Raw genomic sequence first — 23,369 nt, forward strand, 5'->3', positions numbered from 1 at the left:
AGTGTGGTATACCTCCAACCGGGCAACAACCCGCCCCAAACTGTGCTCTTCACAATCAAACCCAGGCTGAACCGAGAGCAGGCTACCTCGGCCCACCCTGGTACTGCACAGCGCAGTATATTCTAACATGTGGCTCCCCGCTAGGCTTGGATGTGGAACTTGGCATTATTAACGGTGTGGATGTTTAACGAGGGAGGATGGTGGGCAGGTAGAATGTTGTTTTCCTTCATGTTTTCCTCCACAGTCTGAATCTGACTTTGGCAATATACAGTATGTTGTTAATAGTACGCCTTGTGAACACACCAAGCGCAACCTGCCTCTATCTGAGGTTCTCTCAAAGGACCAATATGGCTTTTCCATTCACTAAACATTACATTAATTCTCCAAAGAAGACCATAAAGTCTTGGATTGTTGTGCTACCTTCAAGACTGCCACTGGTTTCAATTCAATTTACTGAGGTGTAAAAATCTATTTTTAAAACTTTAAATAAAAGATATTATTTCAAGTAATTGTTGTATCTTTACCTTGTTTAATGAAATTTCGAGGTTAATCTGAAGCAAAAAAGAACCAAATTCCAGTTATGTACACCTTTACTTACTTATTTTTCCAAACAATCTAATGCCTTTTTAGCAGCCGATTCTCAAGTTTCTGATTCCTCCACCAGCAACAACAATGGCTATCGAAACAGTTCCTGCTTGCAATTGAATTACCAAGTTACCAAAAGTAACTCTGACCAAACAAAAGGGCCGATAAAATGTTTATTGTATTGGATTCCAATCTCATACCGAAAGATGTAAAACCACCAGTATGGTCCATTAAAGGTTCATTTTGCTTCGGGCCAATCTGTTTATATATCTGTTCTGTACAGCCACGCTCGAAGGCGCTGCGAAACGCTTGCGGCCATAGCCTCCTCTTGGCTGCGTCTTATTGCCTCTTTGCTCTCACTCCAAATAATGTGATTTGATAATTGGGGATAGGGGAGCACACTTTTGGACAGCCTCTACCTGAAGGCCTTCGCGGTGGCATACTTTGGTTGTACAAACAAGTTAAGACCTTGTTCTCCTCTGCCACAGCTGGCCGATCACTGATTAAAGTGGCTATGATTGTCTGTTGTATCACAAAATAGCTACATAAAAACACCATAAGTGACCAAATGACACAGTTGTTTGAGGACAAAAGAAATGTAGGACAACACGGTATAAAAGCGAGGTCAGCTTACTGTAGCCTCAAGCTAACCTTTATACAACATTCTTGTGATTCCCTTTTATTTCATTGGACTGCTGCGCCCTTGTTCCAGATAAACAAATAGGTTGTTCAGATCCTGTGCAATACAAATCTGGCGCGTGGCCCTGGAAAGCCCCATTCGGCAGTGCGGTGGAGGACTAGCAGTTTTCACTACTTCCTGACCCGGCTCAGAGCAAACGCCAAGTACTGTATGTGTGTGATCTGTGCTTTGACGTTTCCCTTTCTTTTTTTCCTTTATTGCCTGAGAGTTTTAACTGCTCTAGTAAAGGGGCATTACAACCTTCAAGGGGAGCCAGCCACACACCTTGGAAGGATTAAGAAGCTGTTTTGTTTTATGCTCCAGAGAGTAAACAGCGGTGTAAAATGGCTATTTGAGTTGCATGAGCATACATACATCTCCACGTAAATGCATTCACATGGGCGCAGAATAACTCATTCAATTAGGAGAAAAAACATGACATAGAGACACACACACACACACACAAACCGAAATGTACAAAGGTCAGTTTAAAAACGGGTCTTTAAATGCCATGAAGGCATCAGCACTGATTCTTACACAGCAATGGGTTTCAGCTCGACATGTTTCCACAATTATTGACCCATAGTGGCAGCCTGAGGGAACGAATACTATGAGTCATTCCCAGGAAAAATCCTTTGGGTTACACATTTCTCTCAACGACAACAGTACTAAGCATGAGGTAATGTACATGACTATCATTATCTTTGTCTGTTTAATTGAGCTGTGGGTTTGAGCTCATTATTAATTTAAAAAAGACAACTAAGGTTGTGGGCCGTGAAAACCAAAACAATGAGCTGAGAGATGCTAAAACGCTATGTTGAGCTGAGAGGAACTGTGAGTTGAGAGATAATTCTCTGTGGGTTGATCCCTTTCAAATATAGTAATTTTGTCCACTGTTAAGATAAGAATAATCAGTACAGCTTTAAGGGAAAGTAGTTCTTCTGGCATTTGCATTCAACATACAGAAACGTAAGTTATGCATAGAGCACAGTTCATGGGTTGGTGGAAACCTGCACTTTATCTCTTATGGCGTCAAAGAAGTTTCTTCAAAGTTACTTGTCTCTTTTTAGATCCATACCTCTCTTTGTCAGGCATCTCCAGTATACCTGGGCTAACAAGGGCTGCTAGGTAACGACAAGGAAACCCCAGTGTGGTTAGCCAGCAACGGTACAATGCAACATTTCCCACTGTCAAACTCACAACTCCCACTTCCACCATAAACGCACACCAGTGTTGCACCATCTCTCTCACTCTCTGTTAATTTCCTTCTGTCTATATATCTGTCTTTGTCGTCCTGTAAGAGACCCGCTTGACCCACTAATGTGCCTTGCCAACCAAACAACAACCCTGATGCAGCTGAAACCAGATTATTCCAGTTCTCTGTGGCCAGGCACTGAGGGAACAGAGAGAGGGTGGCGGGTGGCTCAGCTTTAACACACACACACACACACACACACACACACACACACACACACACATACAGAGTTTCAAAATGGAGAGTCGAGTGTCTCAGGCAGGAGGTGTCCCCTGGGTTTGGGTCTTTCTCTCTGATTGAAATCAAGAGCTAAGCTGTGGGACAAAATGTACTCTACCTGTTGATGGTCACAGTGTCAACAGATGGGCGCTAAAGAGCTCTAATATAGAAAGAAGTGAAATCCAAAATTTCCAAAACAAGCATCAGACAGAGGCACATAGAAGAGGCAAATAGAGGATGTAAGACAGCAGGAGACAGGAAGAGGTCAAAAATAAAGCTTAGTGAGTGAAACATAAGAGACAGAAACAACAAAACAGGAAGAAAAAATGTGCGGAAATAAAGCTACAAAGAAATGACAAAGGAAGAGAGAAGCAGCTAAGAACAAGGAGTTAAACAAGAGAGGTGAGTGGAGGGAATAGAAACCAAGATGAAATTGGAGGACCGAGAGCAGTGATGTAACCTGGGTAGTTTGAAGTTTAGGGCCACAACACACACGTGTTGGGGTTGGATGGTCGTGAGAGCAGGGTGGTACTACAACAGGGTCACGTCCTTGCTTGTGTAACCACTGGCCTCCATGCCATGTGCAACACAATTGATTGGATCAGAAAGCCACAGTGGCTCGATGGCATCAACTGAAGGTTCTACACGGATCGGGAGCAGAACAAAACGCGTGTCACCACACCCGGATGGGACCGTGTTAGCTGCGGATGTAGACCATGTAGAACCATTAGTCCTGAGACTACAAAACATCATGACAGGGTTCTGCTACGACACGTTCTTTGAGGGCATATGTCTCGATATTTACGGGGATGTCATAATGCTATTGACATTGTCATAAACATGATGTCTGTAGGTGTATGATTTTATAGGAGGCTCGATTGTTGACATTTTAACTTTTTTTGAATGCCGCTGTTTATCCAGTATTTAAAGGTGTAGAGGTAACACATCTTCCCTCGTCAAAAAAGCAGCGCTTGATCAGTGGCCCTAAACTTCAAACTATGACGCTTTAGGTATCACTCTAGCGATAGTTTTGGACTTCGCAGGTGTCTTTTCAAAATAAAAATTTTAGGTTTAGCCAAGAAAACCTCTTGACTAACGACTCATGTCACTAAAAGCAAAGCAATGTGACTAACAACAACAACAACTTACACTTGACAAAATGTAAACGTTTAAGGGACACAGACAGCGATCTCCTGGACGAACGTCCTGTTTTGTTTTTTTTAGTCCCTGTGAGGAATATCCCACTTTTTTACTACGCAGTTCATCTGACAAGCAACTTGGGATGTGGGAATGGAGTTGGAGTTGAGAGACGACGTGTACGACCAGATTGTTGCACAATTGGCCAGTTACCAAGCTAATTCTAAGCTATTGAATAGAAAAATCGTTGTCAGACAATAGACGATTGGTTTCCAAATTGCATTTCGGCCAATGTGTTCCGCCTATTTTGTGCTCTACACAGACCGTTTACTTGTAATCAACCCAATTGGTGCTAATACTACTCGGACTACAAACGGACACCAGAATGCTTCCTGTCCCAAAATCTTGTCCCGTTGCCTACATATTCTGCATTCATAAGCAGATATCTGTTTATTGAGAATAGATCATGTTGGAAGTTTACCTGAACAAACAGGTACTCAAAAGCACATTCACAGTATTTCGAAATAGAGTTTCTCATTTACATCTTGAATTCTTGACTCTGGTGTTCCAGGTGGTAGTATCAAATAAGATGCTGCAATGGATCCGACTGGACTACACTGAGATGAATGAGCTGATAGCAACACATTCATCCCAGTGTCCACATCAATTTTCACAGTTTGTCCTATTTTTATATAAGATAGAACTATATTTTAAAGGTGTTTATGTATGATTTTGTCGTAAAACATCTCACATATCTCAATAGCTACCATCTTTATGAGACTTCTACCAACCTGGTATCACTCCCAACTCATCATGTACCGACAGTTGGTCAGTACCCTTGGGAGACTAATGTCGATGCACTGGGCTTTCAACAAACTCCAATGTAAACCTACCTGCATCATTATTAGACTTAGTTTTGGTCCAGCTAAACCAGAACCCCCAACAATATTGGCCATTGCACTTCATAGGCTAAATCGCAATCAGACAATTAGTCAATGGATTCCAAGTTGAGCCAAATCTAACTTATTGTCCTAAAGTGTGGAAGGGAAAGTATAGAAACCTCTATATAGTGGATTAGCACAGCTTTATATGTCACTCCATTGAAAAAACAACATTTGAATCTGTTCTGTTCTAGAGGCTTGTGGTGGTCTAAGACACTTTATGTTCATTTTCCCTTTTCACTTGTCACCCGTTTGTATGCTATAGCAGCCTCATACACTCTTTTAATGGAATTACTCTTGTTGAAATCAAAGAAACAGCAGCCTTACCCTGTCCGTTGGAGTAGTAGATCCACTTCTCTTTGACCTGCGATGGAGGCACAGCTGCTTTCTTCTGAATTGCCTTCTCTATGATGCTGCTAGGGTCCTGCACAGGGCCCTTCTTCAGCACGCGAGAGCTCCGCTTCACGCTGCATATTACAATCACCACCAGCACCAGCAGGAGCAGCAGCACTATCATCCAGGGGAGGTGCTCGTTGATGTCAAAGTGATCATGGGTGCTTGGCCTTGGGGACCCTCTGCGAGTGGGCCTGTAGTAGCTGGAGACCCCATTTCCACCACCTCCACTCCCCTGGCCGGCCACCTTGCTGGTACCAACTCTGACTACCTCTGCACCCTCCAGACCCTCCACCGCACTCTTGTTGGGGCCTGGCACAGGGTCAGAATTGGGTTGCACGTGTTGGTGCTCGAGGTCCATGTGTTGCTTGGGAGCTGGGAGATATGGAATCCGTGGGGGATCGCGATTTGGTGGGGTGGGAGTGCCAGACCGGCTGAGGAGTAGCCCCTCTGCACGGTGGTCTTCCCCACCCGGTTTTCCCCTCAGTTGAATGGCTGCTGACTGGCTGTAGGTGCCTGTGATGAGAGACAGGGGGATCGATGACGACAACAAAGATAGAGCAAGTAAGAGAGATGAGAGAGAACAGAGAGAGCCAAGAGACAAGATAGTGGAGAGATGAGAGACAAGAAAGGGAGGGTGAAGAAATGAAACTCACTCACATCAGAGATTTGCTTTACCCAGACAATGAAAACAGAAGGTATCACGCAAGGGAAACCTAACACTTTAATCCACACAAGCAATCTGGCACTTAAACAAAAGGAAGAATACCCCCCCCCACCCCACCCGTGATCTCGGTCATCTGCTTCCTCTGCTGACACCCTCCATCCTTGGAGTGTATACCAAACTGAAGCCCAATATTTTTGATGTTTACTGCTTGATAGTGGTGAATGAAAAGGCAAATAAACCTAAATGATGGATGGAGTACAAATAGGTGGGTGTCACTCTATAGATAGGCATTAGTGACTTTAAAATGTTGGACCAAATGCATCCTTACTGCTCCAGAAGGATTTGACAGCTGTCCAGGCAAGAGATGACATGCACAAAGAATTGAGTTGCATACAGAACAGATGACAGATGGAACATGTTCACTAAAAGTTAGTTGGTTGTCAATAGCCAGGTTTCTATCCAAATGTACAGCAGGTTTTAACCAAATTTCAAAAAATTGCCAAAAGAAAATGTTAATTATTATGAGTTTTCCATCCACTACTGTTTTGCAAATATTAGGAGTTGGTTCTTCAAGATAAACAGCTGGTGGTATTCTCCAGTCAGGTGCAATTTAACCATTGCAGAAGAAGATGGCACAGCAAGACATAAAAAGAGCTCCAGTCAAACATTAGAAAACCATGTAAAAAACATGATGGAAATACGATACTTTTGGTTTGTTTCATGTATTTATTTGAGTGAAAATTTTGGTGCATTCCCTAAACAAAGTACAATCCACCTGTACTCCTTCCCCCACACTTCGGCACAACTGTGCTCCACATTGTAATCTCACAGCAGATGAGCTCTGAATTTGCTCACCCCACAGTCTGCCCCTTGATTAAGCTTAAGCGAGGACAATTGTAACCACATTTAGGCTTCCAGTGCAGGAATAACTTGAAAAAAACATAAAAAGGAGAAAGGATTGGGATAGGCTAACTATTCGCAGCCGAACAAATCTGTTGATATGGGTACAAGTACAATTAGGATTGTCCCAACAACAGTGTTTTTCAGACATGGGAACAAACTATAATAGTCAGTCAATATTAGTGCGTCATTAACTGCTGTAGATTATTGTTGTGGCCGCCATCACCTCCCTGCTGCTCGCTCTGTGCCCATGTACTGCTGCTAATGGTAGGTGTTGTAAAATGGCATTAAATCCTGAATGCGCTGCTGACTGTTTTTAGGGTTGGATGGCTGGTAATCCCGCTCATCTTTTTATCAGCAGACAGGTACACAGAAGCGGGTCTAATCCCCAAATTAGGGCTGATGTTTTAATACACTAATGACATTGTTGGTCTGGACGGCGTTATCAGCTGTAACCGCCATATGGGTGCAGTGGAGAGCGGTGACCATGAGCCTGCCAGTGGGACACGCTCACACGCACTTCCAGGGATGTCACGAGAACTGATTCTTCGGTACCAAGTCGAAGATTCTGAAAAGGTGACGGTACCCTGAACCGGGGCTCAGGACTCGAGACTACTAGTGTACCTTCGTCCCCAGGAGGACAGCAAAGTTTACCTGATAATTCTACATAGTGAACAATAAATCTGTGTTGAAATTGGGAGGACAGCTAGTAAAGCTATCGTGATGTGCTCAAATGTATTCTTGTGAAATAATTTTTTGTGAGAAACTTTAACAAATAGCTGTTTGCTGCTATATTAATGCTCTGAATATCATATATAGAGAGAGGCTTTGACACATGGCCTTTAGTTTTTAAAATGTTTCAACAGATTTACATTTTTCTTTTTTTAAATCTGCTCTTCATTAAAAGTGTCAACATACTTTTTATAAATTTGTTTTGAAAATTCCATTCACTTGTTGTATGTCTATGCTGAAACCAAAACCATAGTTTCTTCACCTTCTGCCATGATAAATGTACATTTACTGACAAGGCGCTGTGTCCACTCCAATTGTGGTCATTGTTTTCCAGGTACTGGTACCTGCTAGTCTTGAACCCAGTTGAAATATATTTAAACATTCACAGCAAATTCTCTGCTGGACATCTGGGGTTGCTAGGAGATTTGTGATGTAACTCCAAAGCCCTTTTACATCAAGTGAATTATAATAAGTGAAATATGGTGTTACAGCTTGTCTTTTATCACTGTTGTTATTCTTGTGCAAAGCGGTTCAAGACATTTATTCTAGGCCATAACTCTTTTCCTGGGCATTTTCCACCCTCTTCACAGACAGTAGAAGACAGGTGAAAAAAAAAACAGTCATAAGTGGGCAACACCCACCGCAACATCCACCGCCCCCAGCCCACCCTCACTTTCCCTCTGACAGCACAGAAGGGGTCAAATTAACTGGCTGAGAAGCCATCGATCCTATGCCAGCAAAACTGTAGTGACAGTGTTATAGGTAGGGGGGGGTCTATGTAGGGAGAAGGGGTTTACTGGCTATAGATAGTTGATTCTGAGAAATGACTGAGACAAGACTGATGTAAGAGGGATGGCGAGGGAGGGAGGAGGACAGAGAACAAGAAAAACAAAAGGGAAAGGGGAAAGTAAGGAGGGAGGGAGTAGGAAAAAAGGAGGGTGAATGAGGAAGAAATAGTAACATTCCGGAGGTAGGGAGCTGCCACCAGTTTGTTTCCATGCCTACAGATGTCTTTCATTTTAGGATTCCCACAGTGTCCAACAGGCAAATTCAGCAATAATGCGTAATGCCACTCTTTTAAACTAAGCTAGGCTAATAAGTGGTATTTTCTCATCTACACTCACATCAAGAAAGTTTGTTAGCCTGTTTCTCAAAGTGTTTAACCATGAATGCCAATTAAATTAAGGAGGAAAGTACATGCATACTTCGGCTCTTGCTAGCCTAAATCAGCCCATCTCAACAAGGTATAGCCTAAGTAGACATCACGTCACTTTTTGACGAGCTATCTTAAAAGCCATATCAAACGCAGTCATAAACAGATAGTTTTTGCATTCAATCAGTGTCTCTCACCTTTATGTGCAGGTCCAGTCATGGATGATGATGGAGTGGATGAAGAAGTCATGGGTTCCTGTACAAGCACAGCCTGTGCAGGCCCCAGTAGGGTGGTAGTGGAGACAAGCGAAGAGGAAGAGGGGGCTGCAGAAGGGGCTCCACAGACATTATCTGTCTCTTTAGTCCCTGGTGTGAGCAGCACCTGCCCCTGAGCTTGGCAGTCCGTGTGGGTCTGGCACTTCACCACACTCGACTCCACATCTGAGAAAGTCCCCTTGGTGCACGGCTTACAGAGCACGTCCTCTATTTCACTTCCCCGCCTTTTCACCCTGGTCCCTGGTGGGCACAGTGAGTGGGACTTACACTCTGTGCCGCCATCCCCCAACAAAAAGCTGTTGGGGGGACATGTGCAGACTCGGTCCTGGATGGGCGTGCAGATGGCTTTCTCGACGAAGCCTCCAGGACATGGAGCTCTACAGGGATGGCATTTCTGCATCCCGTTCTCGCCTCGTGTGAAGGTGCCTTCAGGGCAGCGGCTGCACTCCCTCACGGCCGTTGGGGTGCAGTGGACCGACACGTAAGTGCCTGCCGGGCACTTGTCACAGACCAGCTGGGTGCCCGAGTCGGGGTCGGTGTGCTGATAGTGGCGGGGTGAGAGGATGGATTGGTCAGCTGGGCTGGTTGTGGTCAAAGCCCGAGCTGAGATGTGCATCACTGCACAAAAGAACTGAGAGGAAAAGAAAACGTGGAAGTTAAAGTGAAATAAAAAAATCTCTATGCAATGTGACTGAAGCCCCATTAGAGCTGGGTATAATTTTACGATACCAGCAACTTAAAGTGATACCAATACTAATAGATTACTTCATTTGATACCTTTTTTTCTACTTCATTCGATACCTATCATGTGAATGGATGTATTCAGTTGCATAAAATGCCACCACCACATTTACTTCACCATGCCACAGCGTCACACTATACTGCATCTTGTTGTTGTAACTGCCGGCAGGCCAATCACATGTCGCATTGAAACGGGGGAATGCTTGCAGTGATTGGCTGCAAGCTAAACTATACAGATACACTGGTGTAGGTACTGAGGCAGGTATTGTTTGACTGAAGAGGTTTCAGTAGTACTTGGTACTGGGTTATTATAGTACAAGTATAGTATATAGTATAATACCGCTACCTAGCCCAGAGCCCCATGTGCCACAATACCTACAATACCCTAGGTGAATGCAAGTCCAAAATGTGCTGTTTAGTTAAGTTGCCCGCCGTTTCTCCAAATGATTCCTCTAAATGGTTCTTCCCTCTGGGAGCATGAATGCTTAGAGCCGTGGTAATGTACCAAAATGCCAAAATAAAACCAAACTCACAAAGGTTTAGTCCTCTAGGGAACATGAGGATCCACAGCCAATATCAAGGAAAGGTGTCTGTCAGTTATCTTGTGTAAAATGTTAAAATTCTAGCAAAATTGGGAGCAAGTGCATGTAAATCCCATTATGGTCACAATCCTCCAAGCCATAATCCATAATAGACCAAAAGCAGAGATCACAGTTTATTGCCAAAGGGTAGAGCTTGAAGAACAATCGAGAGCAGACCAACATTAGTAGTAATAACAAGCTGACCACAAATTCTTAAGATACAGCATCTAGTTCTTGAGCAAAGGGGCTGGACAGATGGCTGGACTGATTGGACAGACAGATGGACGGAACAAGCGACAGAAGGACCAAGAGCACCCCATCCCAACCTAACTGAGACTCCTCACTCTTGTTTGCCCAAATACATTTTTGTTGATGTTGGATTTGTACACTGATCGGATCACGAATTAGCCAGGCTGGCAGAGATGAGTGTGTTTTGGGTTACATGGATTCTGGAAAGTCCAATTTCCGGTGCTGCCATTTAGGTTCCCAATGTATGAGTCTGCTTTGATGAAATTTGTAGGAAAATACCCATTTAATCCAGCCTCATTTCATGACTCATCCTGTCCCCCTCTTCATTTGAGTTGCTAACAGTGCACATTCACTTTACAACCACAACTGAGACTTTTAACAGACATACAGTATGAGTCTGGCGTGTGTGTGTGTGTGTGTGTGTGTGTGTGTGTGTGTGTGTGTGTGTGTGTGTGTGTGTGTGTGTGTGTGTGTGTATTTCTGGCTCCCCTCTCACCTCTGCTGGGAAGCTGACAGCTCACTGGGTTTAGGGGAATAATCCACACATGTCTCAAATTTACACACACACACACACACACACACACACACACACACACACACACACACACACACACACACACACACACACAAAGTGACTGAGTCATGTCAGAGCAATAACTTAAGGCAGCCTCCTCTCCAATAATGCTGGAGGGCTGACAGTGCTTTGCTGATCTGAGTCTGTAGCTAATGTCAAGATCTGACTACACTGTATCAACCCAATGATAGCCCGACCCAACAGACGTGTGGTGACGAGAAGGAAAATGAGCGTTGGGAGGGATCACTTCTCATTCTATGCTGTGTATTGTGTCGTAGTGAAAGACCATTGTTTTTTTGCCTTCTGACCATAGACTGTATATAAGAAGTGGACGTAGTCAGCGTGACTTCACCCATTGGTTTTGAGGCCTACTATTTTGAAGCCTTGAGTTTGGAATTTTGACCATCAGCATCTTGGTATTTAGCTGTCGCCATCTTGATTTTTGGTCACTGCCATCTTGGTTTCTTGCAACCAGAAGTGACATGAGAGGGTGGAGCTAAGTAAAACGCTGAAAAGAGACTTTTTCGGCAAGTTCAAAGACGGAAACACGGATAACCACCACACTGGACAACGATGTGGTAGCGAGCGAAGTGAAAATTCGGAACCAAGCACCTCGTGGGAATTGATACGATTTTATTTTTACCAATTCCATTATCGATTCCTCTTATCAATCCAATTTTTTATCGATTGATTGCTGACACATTGTTGTGTAGAAAAGAGTACATACAGGCCAGTCACCAGACTAACTTCCTTTTACTTTGTTATTATCATCTATAGTGTTCAACTGCATAACAACACAATTCAAATCATTAGGAGATGTATGATTGTATTTTATTTAAATATTCTTGGTATTAGTTTTAATGATGCATTTGAAGCTGTTCAGAGCTAGTGTTAGGAAGTTAAACAGGTCAAAATTATAATCTAATATCTATTGTATATTGCTGTAAAAACATCCTTAAGCGACTGGATTTATTCAAGTTTCTCCCAAAAAACTAAATTACTAATTTTTACTGAATAGAGCTTAAACACAACATAATGTAACTCAATGCAACTTCCGATATCGTTGGCTGTTAGCTCTGTTATTTAGCCAAGCAGGACTGTGCTGCCCACTAGCCGTTAACAGCTAACGTTAACTAGCTCTCCTCCTGCAGATTTCAACATGGATGACTTGTTCACAATGTAGCATTACCAATAAAAATGATCGATTTCCATCCCTACCAACGTACTTCAAGGCCTAACGTGTACTCTGCCATGTCTCGCAGCCAAGTCACACCGACAATTTACGACTCCACGATTGCTTGATCCGACACAGAAGTGGAAGAGGAGGACACACAGCGACAGTTGGTATGAGAGAAGCACAAACGAGGATGGAGACGGGTGGATCTGTGTGCAAAAATGTGTGTCTACGCATGTTCTTCCCTTCCCCGAGTGTGTGTACTCAGACAAATGTGAATGAAGATTAGCAGCCCTTCTGTGCAGAAGCAACAGTTCTGTTGGGTTTGAAGTGATGCACTGAGGGGAGCATTTAGCTCATGAATGTTGGTCATCCATGAGCACTGAACAAAAGCATTTATTTTGGGTCATACCAGTAAAGCACCACTGCATCATGTTTCCTTCAGAAGAGGAGAGGTTAGGAGGCCCATAAACTGGCCCCACGTACAAATCATGAATTGTGTTTTTTTAATTGGACACCGTGATTTGAACGCAATCCATCGCAGAGAAAATTGAGACATCAAGGAGGATAACGGAATACAAAGAGACTTTTCCCACAAACTTCACTTCACTAAACAATCAAAAGAAGACAAACTTGTTTTATAATTAGTGCTAATAAGAATAAAGCAGTCCATTCTTTCGCCGCTCCGTTGCCCTTTCACCGCACACCACCCATTCGGCTCTTTGTGCTCGTTCCCAGAACCCTCATCCATAAACATCAGAGCAGCATGCTCTCGACATGCTGCTCATAACTCTGCACGTCGATGTGAATGAATGCATTGATCCTACTGACGCAACATCGACGTGACGCTGGTAGAGAGCGCACGCAGCAGTGAATGGGAACATTCTGCTTGTTTACGGGACAATGGGCGGTCCCCTCTCCGTCTGTTCTTTTTGCTGATTTGTAGAGTTTTATTCCTGAAATAGCATGAGCATACATCACTCACTTTTTAACGTGAGGTTGTGGAAGAGAAGACCTGCTAGTATTAAACAGGAACTTCACAGGACCCTCGTGCTTTTCCAGCCTGAACCCGTGGTGCAGATTTTGGTTTTGTGTGGGGAAATATACCAGGCATTTCCCAAAAGTCAACAAAAGGAGCTTAATAAGTCATTTTATAGGTAAACATGCTCATTCTAAAGCCTGAAACATACTTCTGCATCTGCAAGTTCATGAACAAATGGTACTGTACAGTAGACTTACATTATGCACACTAAAACTGAAGCAGCAAATTTATTTTATTATTTACACACATGCTTTTCCTGCTGTGAGATATCAGATGTCCCACCTATCAGGTGGGACTGTGAAAGAAAAACAAAGGAGGAAAGACAAAGGAGGAAAAACAGAGGAAGAAAAACAGAGGAGCGCAAACGGCGCGGTTGGTCAAACATCAGGTTCAAGGAAAAGATTGGGAAAAGATTTTGTGAAATGTGTGTATTTGCTGTCTTGCCAAGAGTTAGATGAGAAGATTGATACCACTTACATGTATGTATCCTACAAATAAAGCAGGTGGTTAGCTTAGCTTAGCATTACAACTGGAAGCAAGGGGAAACAGCTAGCCTGGCTATGTTTAATGGTAAAAAAATGTATCTTCTCATAAACACCTCTAAAACTCACTAATTATTATCTCTGCCAGGAGATTATGTATATGGTGTATGCTCACGTATGTCTGCCTGTCTGTCTGTCTGTCTGTCTGTCAACAGCTTATCTCACATACTGCTGGGCCAAACTGCATAATATCATGATCATTCATGACTTTATGGTCAAGCAACTCTCATGGTTGCAGTAAATGCCACTTTTCTCAAACATATTTTATAGACCAGTGATTCTCAAAGTGGGGTCCATGGCACGCTGTCAGGGGCCCCGCAAAATAATTTGCTTTAAATTATAAAATGGTGTTGTGCCATTAAAAAGTGTATATCTACACCGATAAAGCAAACATGGTGTCCATTACTCCCACACCACATTGGCTTTGGACCAGTGGTCTGATATGTGCAACAGTAAGTTCATTATTTCTAAGTTGAATTACTTGAAAATGAGTGCAACGCTGAGCCCCAGCCGCTAGCCTGCGCCCACAGATGCAGTGGGAGAATACAGTAAGTGTTTTGGATGGTGTGTTTGGCTGATGCTACAAGAGTACATCGGCGTCACTCAGCTGCTGCTACGTGGGCAGACAGCTTGATGAGTTTAATTTTGGTTTTGGGCAAGATAATATGAAATGTCTTACACAAGGACTTTGAGCCGATTGCTTGCATACATTGCCGCTTGTTTTTGAGTTTGAATGAAGTGTGTTTTACGACGTCTCAAAGCCCATTGGTGTCTTGACATATTGTGGATTGCATTCATTCAATCACACAATACCGCTGTGGTGGTTCCAGACACACCTGGATTCTATTTTGTTTGACCTAAGACGATCCAGCACCGTCTGCAGCTACGATGGGTAATTACTACGACGGCTGCCATTCAGCGCGTCAGAGGGGGAGTGCAGAAAGCTAACGTGCAGCAAACCAGAGGCTCATATTGTGAGACGGTGAGCGTGTCTGGTCATTCGCTGTAAGCACCACTCCCTCCCAATCAGACACAGGTATGCAACCACTCTTTTGTCACTGCAGCCATTAGGAAAATAAAATGCCAACAAAGACACAAAAAAGATGGAAGATGGAAACAAAGTGCAGCGCTGGCACTGTCAGTACACAACGGCCTACACACACACACACACACACACACACACACACACACACACACACATACAGGACAGACAGGCTCTCTACACAGCCACCTCTGCAGCTCAGCAAACCATGAATCAATTTCAGTCTCAGTGCTGCCAGCCTTCCTCTTATTATGCCAACTTTGTCTCTGTGTCTTGCCGCACTGCCTATAAACAACATCATCTGCCCGGTGCACAGGCCGACCAGCCAATCAGACGGCCAGACGCAAGGCGATGGGACAAGAACTGGGCTATCCCTCTTTCCTCCCACGCCGGTGTGTCCAGCACTGCGGTCCCTGTCACTGCTAATGCTGCTGATGTCATTTTCCATCCCATTTGTTGTGAGAGCGGCAGAAAAGTCTGGATGTCTCCGCCTCTGTTGCATTGATTTTTGACCATTATTTCCTTTTTCCACGTTATGGAAGTGCATTAACCAATTGCTGCAGTGCCCCTTAACATCTTCAGACCCACCTGCCCGCCAGCAGGCTTGGGGTTAAATTATGATAAACAATTTTGAATGATGGTTAAAGATTTTATAGTCACCAAAAAGTGCAAATGTGTTTTGACTCACTTCTGTGTCACAGTAAAACAAACAGAAGCATTTCGATGACTATAAAAAGTTTTATAATATATTATTGATTATTATTTAACCCTAAACCCTAACCCCCCCAGCAGAACGCTGAATAAGAAGTTTTTCGTGTAACAATTAACTTTCATGAACTGAAAAACACTGTGAAAGGGTTAAAGTTCAAAGACGAAAACACGGACAACTCCTAGACCAAACAATGCTGTGGTAGTGACCTGTCAATCACAGTAAGCCCCGCCCTAAAGCATACTCTGATTTATGGTCTGTTTGACTCTACATGGACCATAATTTACTAAATGAACATCATGCTGTATTGAAGAAGACTTGAAACTATAGATTGAGACCATAAACTCATGTTTATAATGTTTACTGAGGAAATAAATTAAGAGAGAAGTAGAGTCATTTTCTCATAGACTTCTATACAACCAGAGGAGTCGCCCCCTGGTGGACACTAGAGAGAATGCAGCTTTAACACATGACGCTTTGGCTTTAATTTTTCAGAACCGGAGGATACCGCCTGGAACAAACCAATGACAAAATCTTTCATTTGAAATGAACTCGTCATTTTTACAACATTAGCGAGGATCTATGTCTGAATAGGATTTTGCTGCATGCCGGGAGGCTCGGGGGACTTTTCCTTTGATGCCTCTGTGACTCACTGACGGAGTAAAGGCCAGAGTGAAGGGAGAGATCCCAGGGTGGAGCCGTCAGCCAGGCAGCCCTTGTTTACATCACACAAGCAACACTGTGGCACCGCTGCACCACTGCAGAGCAGTGATCCTGTTAAGCACACACACCCACAATACACACACACACACGCAGGCACTCAGAAACAAACACCTCAACCCCCCCGACTTTGTGTAGAAAGCTCTGTAATTCTACCCCCCAGGCTGCAGCCACAGGCCATCCGGAGACACACCCAGGACCCAGTTTGCTCGTGGGCATCGGAGCAGGAGCACGACTTGATAGGTCAAATCTTTTTTTAGGTGACAGGCGGCCTAAAGCTGAACCCCTTTTTTCCACTTCCCTGTTTTTGTATGTGAGCAGTCAGACAGACGTCGGCACTTTCGGCATGTGATGGGCAACGGCTGCACGCCTAATTTCATCAGACAGTTGTTGTTATGACCGATGTTAGAGTTATGGAGGAGTGAATTTCCAAACACCAAGGCATTTATGATGACATATCATATTACAATTACGGTGAACAGCCAATGTCTCATGGCAGCGGAATTGGTGTGGATTGTGCAAAAGCATCTGCGACGTCACCCAGAAGTTTCTGCACATGAATCATTTGTATGCTTTTTTAAAGCTTTCCACCATGTGGTGGTTGCCATCCTAGCTCGGCTCTGACCATACTCCACTCAATATTTCCTGAAATTTGAATATTGACGTTCAAGTACTAAAGTAGTAGAGTCTTACTTATGAAATTAAAACCTCTCAAGGTCCCATTTTTTGTGTGGATAAGTTTGCTGACTTTGTATTCACAGAGGGAAGTAGAGGGTTTTCCCATTGATTTCACACAGGAGACGGGTGTACTGTATGAAACCATGACATCATTGACTTATTTTACCTAGCTGTTAAATAACTCATTAGCCACGTACGTGAGTCACGAAACAAAACATACTCATTTTATCTCAATCTTTTCCTAAACCTAACCGAGTGCTTTTGTTGCGTAAGAAAACAAAGAAAGTAAGTCAACATTGGAAGGTTATTTCTGTAAAGACACTATGCATGTAACGAGTGGAAACATGTTTTAAAACATGTCTTAAAAAAACTAACCCAGATGATCAGGGTTATCTCAGTAACAAATGTATAATATATCATTTTAACCTAAAGCTGGGGTTGGGGACTTTGTGGGAGACAAAAGACAGTACCAAGTTGCATTCTGGAAGTTTTAGGATCAAATGTTTTTGGAGTTTGATCCACATTAGGGACTAAAAGTCAGCATATCTCAGCCTCTGCTGCTTTCTTTTTGACAATTCTTATTTTTAATCCGTCTCTTGCAGGTCTCCCAAATTTGTGGAAGTGCCACACTAAATCACTGGAGCAGCCCTTTAATGTAGTTATTTGTGCCTTAGCATCCAGCCAGGGGAGTTGCTGGTTGGGTCCAGTCAGGGCTGGTTGATTCCCTGTTGAATAAAACCGCATTTCCCATAAAACCCCTCTTCTTTCACAGCAAATGCTGCTTTTTTTCTCGTTTGTTTAAAGTGTTCACTTTGACCTCTCTAAAGAGGGTCCCGGGAGGGTTTTAAGTTTGAACGCTTTTGTTATCAAAACTGCTGAATCATGATTTTTTTTCTTTCTACTATCTGCTGCTGTGAGACACTCTGACACCTCCATTTTGTACTAAATAACGACGTGGTACTGGAATGATTTTAGAATAGTATACGCAGCATTATTAACCGCTGCCTAACATTTACAGGAACTGAGCCTTATCATGACCACAGCACAAAGGACAACTTAGCCCACCCACCTGAAATTTGATATGAGCAACAGGCAGAAGCACCTGTCTTTACATTTCTAAACGGCGTGAGCGGTTAACTGCACGTGGACGGAGGGGCCGCCGCACCCCAAAGGAAGAGCCGCGTGTCCCGCGAGGCACGGCGTTGACCGTCCGCTGCACACAAACCCCGTGACGAGGCTTAGTGACTCGTGCTTAGAGGAAAACACGCTTTACCACAGAGCAGGAAGTAAGTGGACTGAGGCACCGAGCAGGAGATTCAAACAGCTCAATATTGTGGTTCTTTCACAAATTGTTGCAGGTTTTTCGCCCGGGACGACTCGACTCACTATACACGACAGAAAACAATCAAGCTACTGTTTAGTCTGGTGTGTGCGTGTGTGTGTGTGTGTGTGTGTGTGTGTGTGTGTGTGTGTGTTGGAACACGTGTTACATAATGAGGTGTGTGCATACAAACATTTGAGTTTGGGTGGGATGTTTGTGTATCTGTGTGTGGCTGAAGACATTAACTGTAATTACTATCCACTTAAAGGAACACACACACACACACACACACACACACACACACACACACACGCAGCACCTGTTGCTGCTGTGTTGTCCTGGGGCCCATTTCAGCTCACAGAGAGACATCGCAATAATATATAATAATAATAGATTATTTAAGCATGGAAAATATATTTTGAGTCTGTTGCTGGTGACTTGGAAATGAGCTGTGAAAGTAGAACTCGCAAAACGTCGGCCTCTGCAGTCTTGGTTTCGCGGTTCGGGCGGATTCTCTGAGTCGTGCATTTCTTAAAGCGATAGGAGCGCCGGTCGGATGGTAGTTTGTTTAAAGGGTTAATATAAAATGTTTAGTGTTTTTTTTTTCGCCACTTAAAATGTATTAACCAGGGAGACAGACGTGGACGAAACAGGGCAACGATTTACGGGATGTCACTGAAGTTGTGTTTACGTCTTATAACCAAAACTGGTTGCTTTGGAGAGCCAGCTTTTCAACTTTAATTTTATTTTATAGCATTGCCACAAATACACTAGTGAGCTGGGAAAACAAGCGTGGCTTATTCACAGCAGAGATTTTGACTTACTGCCGACATTACAGACAGCGCTGTTGTCAATGGAACTGAGCCGTCCATCGAGTGTCCATCATGAAAATTTGACAGGTACGCAGTTTACCTTTGAAATGGAAGCTGGATCGCATGACACTCGGAAATCCATCTCGTCAGGTTTGGAGTGATGCTTTTGTGTCCGGCGAGCCAGAGCACGGACCCAATCAGCATCCTGTTTAGAAGCTACTGGTAGCTATGGGCGTGGCTAAGGTATGTGTGACACCACGCGGAGAGGAGGAAGAGCTTAGCGTAGCTACTGCTTTAGCATCGGTTCTATCAGAACTGGGGAGTATTTCTTTATTGAAAAAAATAGGAGCAAAGAACGACACTGAAGGCTTTTCTCCGTGGAAAATATGTTATCACTCCTCTGCAGACTGGCTTAGGCAACAGTTTAAATGGCAGATGGTTCATCCAATCACCTGCCACATATTTTTTTTTCAAGTGCTTGGCCATTTTTCAACAGTTTCCAATGACGGCTTCTCAAATGGTTTCTGTGTAACACACCACTTGGCTGTTCAGGTTAGGACAGTTCCTGCTCGTTACATGCATAGTGTCCTTTCAAAATAAACTTCCAACATATGATTACTTAGATTTTAGATTTACTTGGTTAGGTTTAGGCCTCAAAAGTACTGGGTTAGGTTGAGGAAAAGATGGTGGTTTAGGAAAAGTAGGTGTGTTATGTAAAATAAGTACGCTTCTTATGTAACTTATGTGCGTGGCGTTAGTTAAGTACGTAGCTTACGTAACAAGTACGGTACAATAAGTAAATGTTGACTTTTTTGTTTGATGAAACCTTCCACCCTAACCTCCTCCCTACGTGGCTTTCCTCGCTCTTTATACTGCGTCAGATGCTCTGAGAGTCCAATAATTAAACAGATGGGTTTATGTTTGAGTTAGTTGAAAGCCTGGAACGACTCATGAAGACGCTAAAGGGTGCCTCTGTGCCGAGTGTCGGTCTTTGACGAGCTGGGGGTGAGACCAGGTTGAGACCTGAGGCTATATTTTCCCCATTATTTTATCTATAACTGACCATTATCTTGGCAGCCTAAACGCAGCGTGTTGGCTACTCTCTGTCTCGTTTATTTTGGGTGGAGTAGCAGAACAGTCGCAGAAATAGTCTAAAATATAGTTACAGTTATACTACACTGGGTGTTTTTGTTTTGGCAGACATGTTCACATAATAGACATTCACATTTTAAGTGTTTTTTTAAATAAATCAAATCCCTAGAAGCTGGTGAAACGAATGTGCGGCCATAAACAACCCTTGCTGTTAAATTAAAAGTTGAAATAATCCCCATGTAGTCAAGCCTCTTTGATTATGTCCCATCGTTATCCCATTATCCTGCCTTGATACCAAAACACTGTCAAACTGTCAAAAAAAAGAAGTGAATTTGACGTCTGCGTGACAGTGAGGAGACGAAGGCAAAGTCTGAGGGTGAGGAGAGCTCAAGCAGCTTACAGATCCAACTACATTCAACACGTCTGGCATAACAAAGGGACACCTCCACCGTGTGAATGAGGGAATCCTGTCTAATTACTGGCACAAAGGCATCCACCCATCACCCAATCATAAATTAAACTGATGGTGATAGTAAAACGTCCTTTTCCACTGGAAAAAAAGTGGGGGAGAACCTCGCTTTTTTTTATTACAGTTTCAATGTATTTGCTTAATAAACCCACGTGACTGTATTAAATGTACTTCCTTTCTCTCTGCTTGCTCCAAATCAAACAGCGTCTTTGTTGAGACGGGGCCAGAGGACTGACATTTCCAGTTGTTTGCCCGACACAGAGCATTTACAGGGTGAACAATGGGCCGCTGACTTTCTCCATCCTTCCAACTGGAGACCCTTTTGTGTCGCTCACCCACAGAGGGAATGAATGAATGACAGACACACTGCTGGGGTGTTTTAAACCTGAAAGATGTCTCTCTTGGAGTTTATTTAACAGGCAAAGTTGATTTGAAGTTCAGTCTGGGACCAAAAAAAACAAAACAAAAAACAGGCACTGTCCCTTTAAATGGAGAACCTGCTGGTGGAGTCCTTAGAAATAAAGAATAAAAAAAAAAACCAGGGAGGTTGGGTGTACTTACCACTGCGGACACACACAGGGCAGACATCGTCCTGGTGTGCTAAATACAGATGAGGGTCGAGCAAACGTCTTTGTCCAAGTTGCCTGCTGGAGAAACACTTCTCATCCCTAGATGTTCCTCCTCCTCCTGATCATCATCATCATCCTCCGCGGCTTGCTGGAGGAGAGGAGCTCTAGTGCAGCGACAGTCTCAACTGCAGGGTTTTATAGTCCGTGTCTCCAGGTGGACCGTTTTCAGGTAGTACGGGACCAGGGCTTGGCTCAGAAGGAACGCTGTGTTGGTGATTCCCATTGCGATGATGGATGAGGGCCACGCTGGGGGGGAATCGCCGCCTCGCCTCGCCCCGTCCAGGTTCGTCAGTGTGCAGTGCGGCTCGCTCGCTCTCTCTCTCTCTCTCTCTCTCTCTCTCTCTCTCGCTCTCTCTCGCTCTCTCTCGCTCTCTCTCTCTCTTCGGCGCTGCGTAGCGCCACACATTGCTGCTGCGTAGCGCCACACAGCGCTGCTGCTATGACGTAAGCAAAGAGGGGCGGGCGTTAGCGACGCGCCCCGGCCAATCGCAGCTTCGTAAGAGCCGTACACGTGTGTGGTTGAACCCCGTCGTATATCGGGACGGGGGAGCGTTGTTCTTGCTGGTGAACCCGGGTTCAGGCCCAGGACATCATGTTCTTGGTGTGCTGTGAGACATAACAGTATGATTTTTTTTTTTTTGTAACTGTAAGCTTAACAAGATATTTATTTTACTTTTTATTTTATTTTTCTTACATTTGTTAGCCTCCATGGCATGTTTTTATTTGTTGTGGTGTACACTTGTTGTGTATTTATTTTAATAAAGTTGTAAAACAAACAAAAATGAATACTGATAATTCCACATCTTTCAGTCAGAATCAAGTCTATTATAGACACATCCTCACACCGATGCGGCAAAACAACACAGCTTGGTCTGCTGCATTATGAGGGTGATACAGTTTCACGTATCAATGTATGCTTGTTACATGCGGAGTGTCTTTTCAAAATAAACTTCCTTCTCCACAGGAAGTTAGGTTTAGACAATAAAACTACATAGTTAGGTTTAGTGACTAATGACTCGCGTGATTAGCTAGTGACAAACAAGTCGTGACCAGCGACACTAACGGCTCACATGACTGACGACTCACTAGACAAATTGTCAACATTGTTCTGTGGTCTCCTGGAAGAAAGTCGAGCGAGGGGCAAAAAAGTCACTCGACTATAGCGACTCTCGTGAGTCATGTGACTAACTACACTAGTGAGTCATATGACTAGCGACTCGCGTGACAAAATGTCAGCATTACTTTTAATTTTGCATGGGAACAGCAGTCTCCTGGACGAAAGTCAAGCGAGGGACAAACGAGTCACGTGACTAACGCCACTAATGAGTCACATGACTAACGACACTAATGAGTTTATTGACTTACGACTCAGGTGACAAAATGTCAACTTTACTTTTAGTTTCTCACGGGAACCGCGGTCTCCTGGACGAAAGTCGAGCTGGAGACAAACGACTCACGTGACTAGCGATGCACGATGCTTCAAAAACGAACACAAATTTTTCGGGACTCATTAGTGACTCAACAAGTCTGTGCTTGTGCGTTATTTGGAGCATTGGGAGTTTTATCTCATGGATAAAATTACATCTTCCATTCAAAGCTTAGGCTACTAATTCCTCTCACGTTTTTTTGTGGGGTGGGGGTTCAGGGTTTTTCTTGGAAAGGGCCTAGCATTCAAGAGAGTAGTGGACCTCAGGCCCCAACATGACGAGGCCCTTAAAATAGCCTTTAATTAAAAGATTGTTTTATCTTCATTTCAGTTATAACATTTAAGAATATCATCGGTTTACTGTAGTGTTTTGGTCAGTTGTATTATTGTATGTATAAACATTACTGACACTGGTACACCTTCATCAGCCATTCACTTTGAGAGCGATAGCAGGTTTTTATACTGGAGCTGCATTTGGGCCAGCACTTGCTGGATTCACCTTAATTCTGGAAGTAGAACATGATTCCAGAAAAGTCTTATTTGGTTTACTTTTATTATGAAATACAGTAATACAGTATTCCATTCTCCCTTAATGTCCCCTTCCCTTGCTTCTAAGGTTGCCCCTGTGAATG

The 23,369-nt window shown here is 43.6% G+C and overlaps 1 protein-coding gene across 1 annotated transcript in view; it reads right to left on the minus strand.

Annotated features, from left to right (window-relative positions):
- The window catches only part of tnfrsf21 (tumor necrosis factor receptor superfamily, member 21), a 43,733-nt gene extending 21,993 nt beyond the window's left edge, over nucleotides 1–21,740 (minus strand). Inside the window, exons 1-3 of the mRNA XM_068708743.1 lie at nucleotides 21,244–21,740; nucleotides 8,859–9,567; nucleotides 5,144–5,725 (exon numbers count right to left, since the gene is read on the minus strand). Of these exons, the coding sequence (XP_068564844.1) occupies nucleotides 5,144–5,725; nucleotides 8,859–9,567; nucleotides 21,244–21,270 (1,318 nt within the window). The 5' untranslated portion in view covers nucleotides 21,271–21,740. The remainder of the gene's footprint in view (nucleotides 1–5,143; nucleotides 5,726–8,858; nucleotides 9,568–21,243) is intronic.
- Between the last annotated feature and the right edge of the window lie 1,629 nt (nucleotides 21,741–23,369).

This window comes from Cebidichthys violaceus, unplaced genomic scaffold (genome assembly GCF_023349555.1).
Source record: "Cebidichthys violaceus isolate CVI_PGR_0920_01 unplaced genomic scaffold, fCebVio1.0.p SCAF_14, whole genome shotgun sequence".
NCBI classification, from domain to species: Eukaryota; Metazoa; Chordata; class Actinopteri; order Perciformes; family Stichaeidae; genus Cebidichthys; species Cebidichthys violaceus.